Below are 540 nucleotides of genomic sequence, written 5' to 3' on the forward strand. Positions count from 1 at the left end.
ATCCAGAATGACAAAATATTGAAGTTTGTCATAGTGCTAAAAAATGATTAAGCATGTTTTCATTTAATTGAATTATTTGAAACAAAACTCCATATGTTGAAGTAATTCATATTACTTGTAATATTGGTAATAAGAATATGAACTATATGATTATGCAATATATGTAAGATGGACAGGCTATTAGAATAAAAATGAATAAAAAGAATAAATGAATATGTAGTTATAACACTTACATGGACGGCACTGGTAAGCCACTTCGATGTACTTCGGCAGTCCAGGGCACGGATCGCCTTGGAAAGCTATCTTCGGGCTGGTATTAAACTTGCACTGCCTCTTCTTGTGGCAGACATCGACCACCGTCTGCAACAGTGAGTACTAACGCGTCATTCAGATGACCCGCTCATTTTACGACAAGCTTCGATGTTATCTTACATACTAACAATAAGTATAATTCGTGGATGAAATGTAACACACACTGTTCATGCAAAATTTATTAATCTTTATAAATGAATTTGTCAAGTGAAATTATTGAATTGTTCA

General features: G+C 33.5%; 1 protein-coding gene across 1 annotated transcript in view; it reads right to left on the reverse strand.

Annotated features, from left to right (window-relative positions):
• The window catches only part of LOC108628156 (protein eva-1 homolog C-like), a gene marked incomplete at its 5' end in the record, with an annotated part of 12551 nt that extends 12176 nt beyond the window's left edge, over positions 1 to 375 (reverse strand). Inside the window, one exon of the mRNA XM_018029910.2 lies at positions 234 to 375. Within this exon, the coding sequence (XP_017885399.2) occupies positions 234 to 375 (142 nt within the window). The remainder of the gene's footprint in view (positions 1 to 233) is intronic.
• Between the last annotated feature and the right edge of the window lie 165 nt (positions 376 to 540).

The sequence above is a fragment of the Ceratina calcarata genome, unplaced genomic scaffold (genome assembly GCF_001652005.2).
Source record: "Ceratina calcarata isolate Rehan_Ccalc_2016 unplaced genomic scaffold, ASM165200v1 scaffold503, whole genome shotgun sequence".
NCBI classification, from domain to species: Eukaryota; Metazoa; Arthropoda; class Insecta; order Hymenoptera; family Apidae; genus Ceratina; species Ceratina calcarata.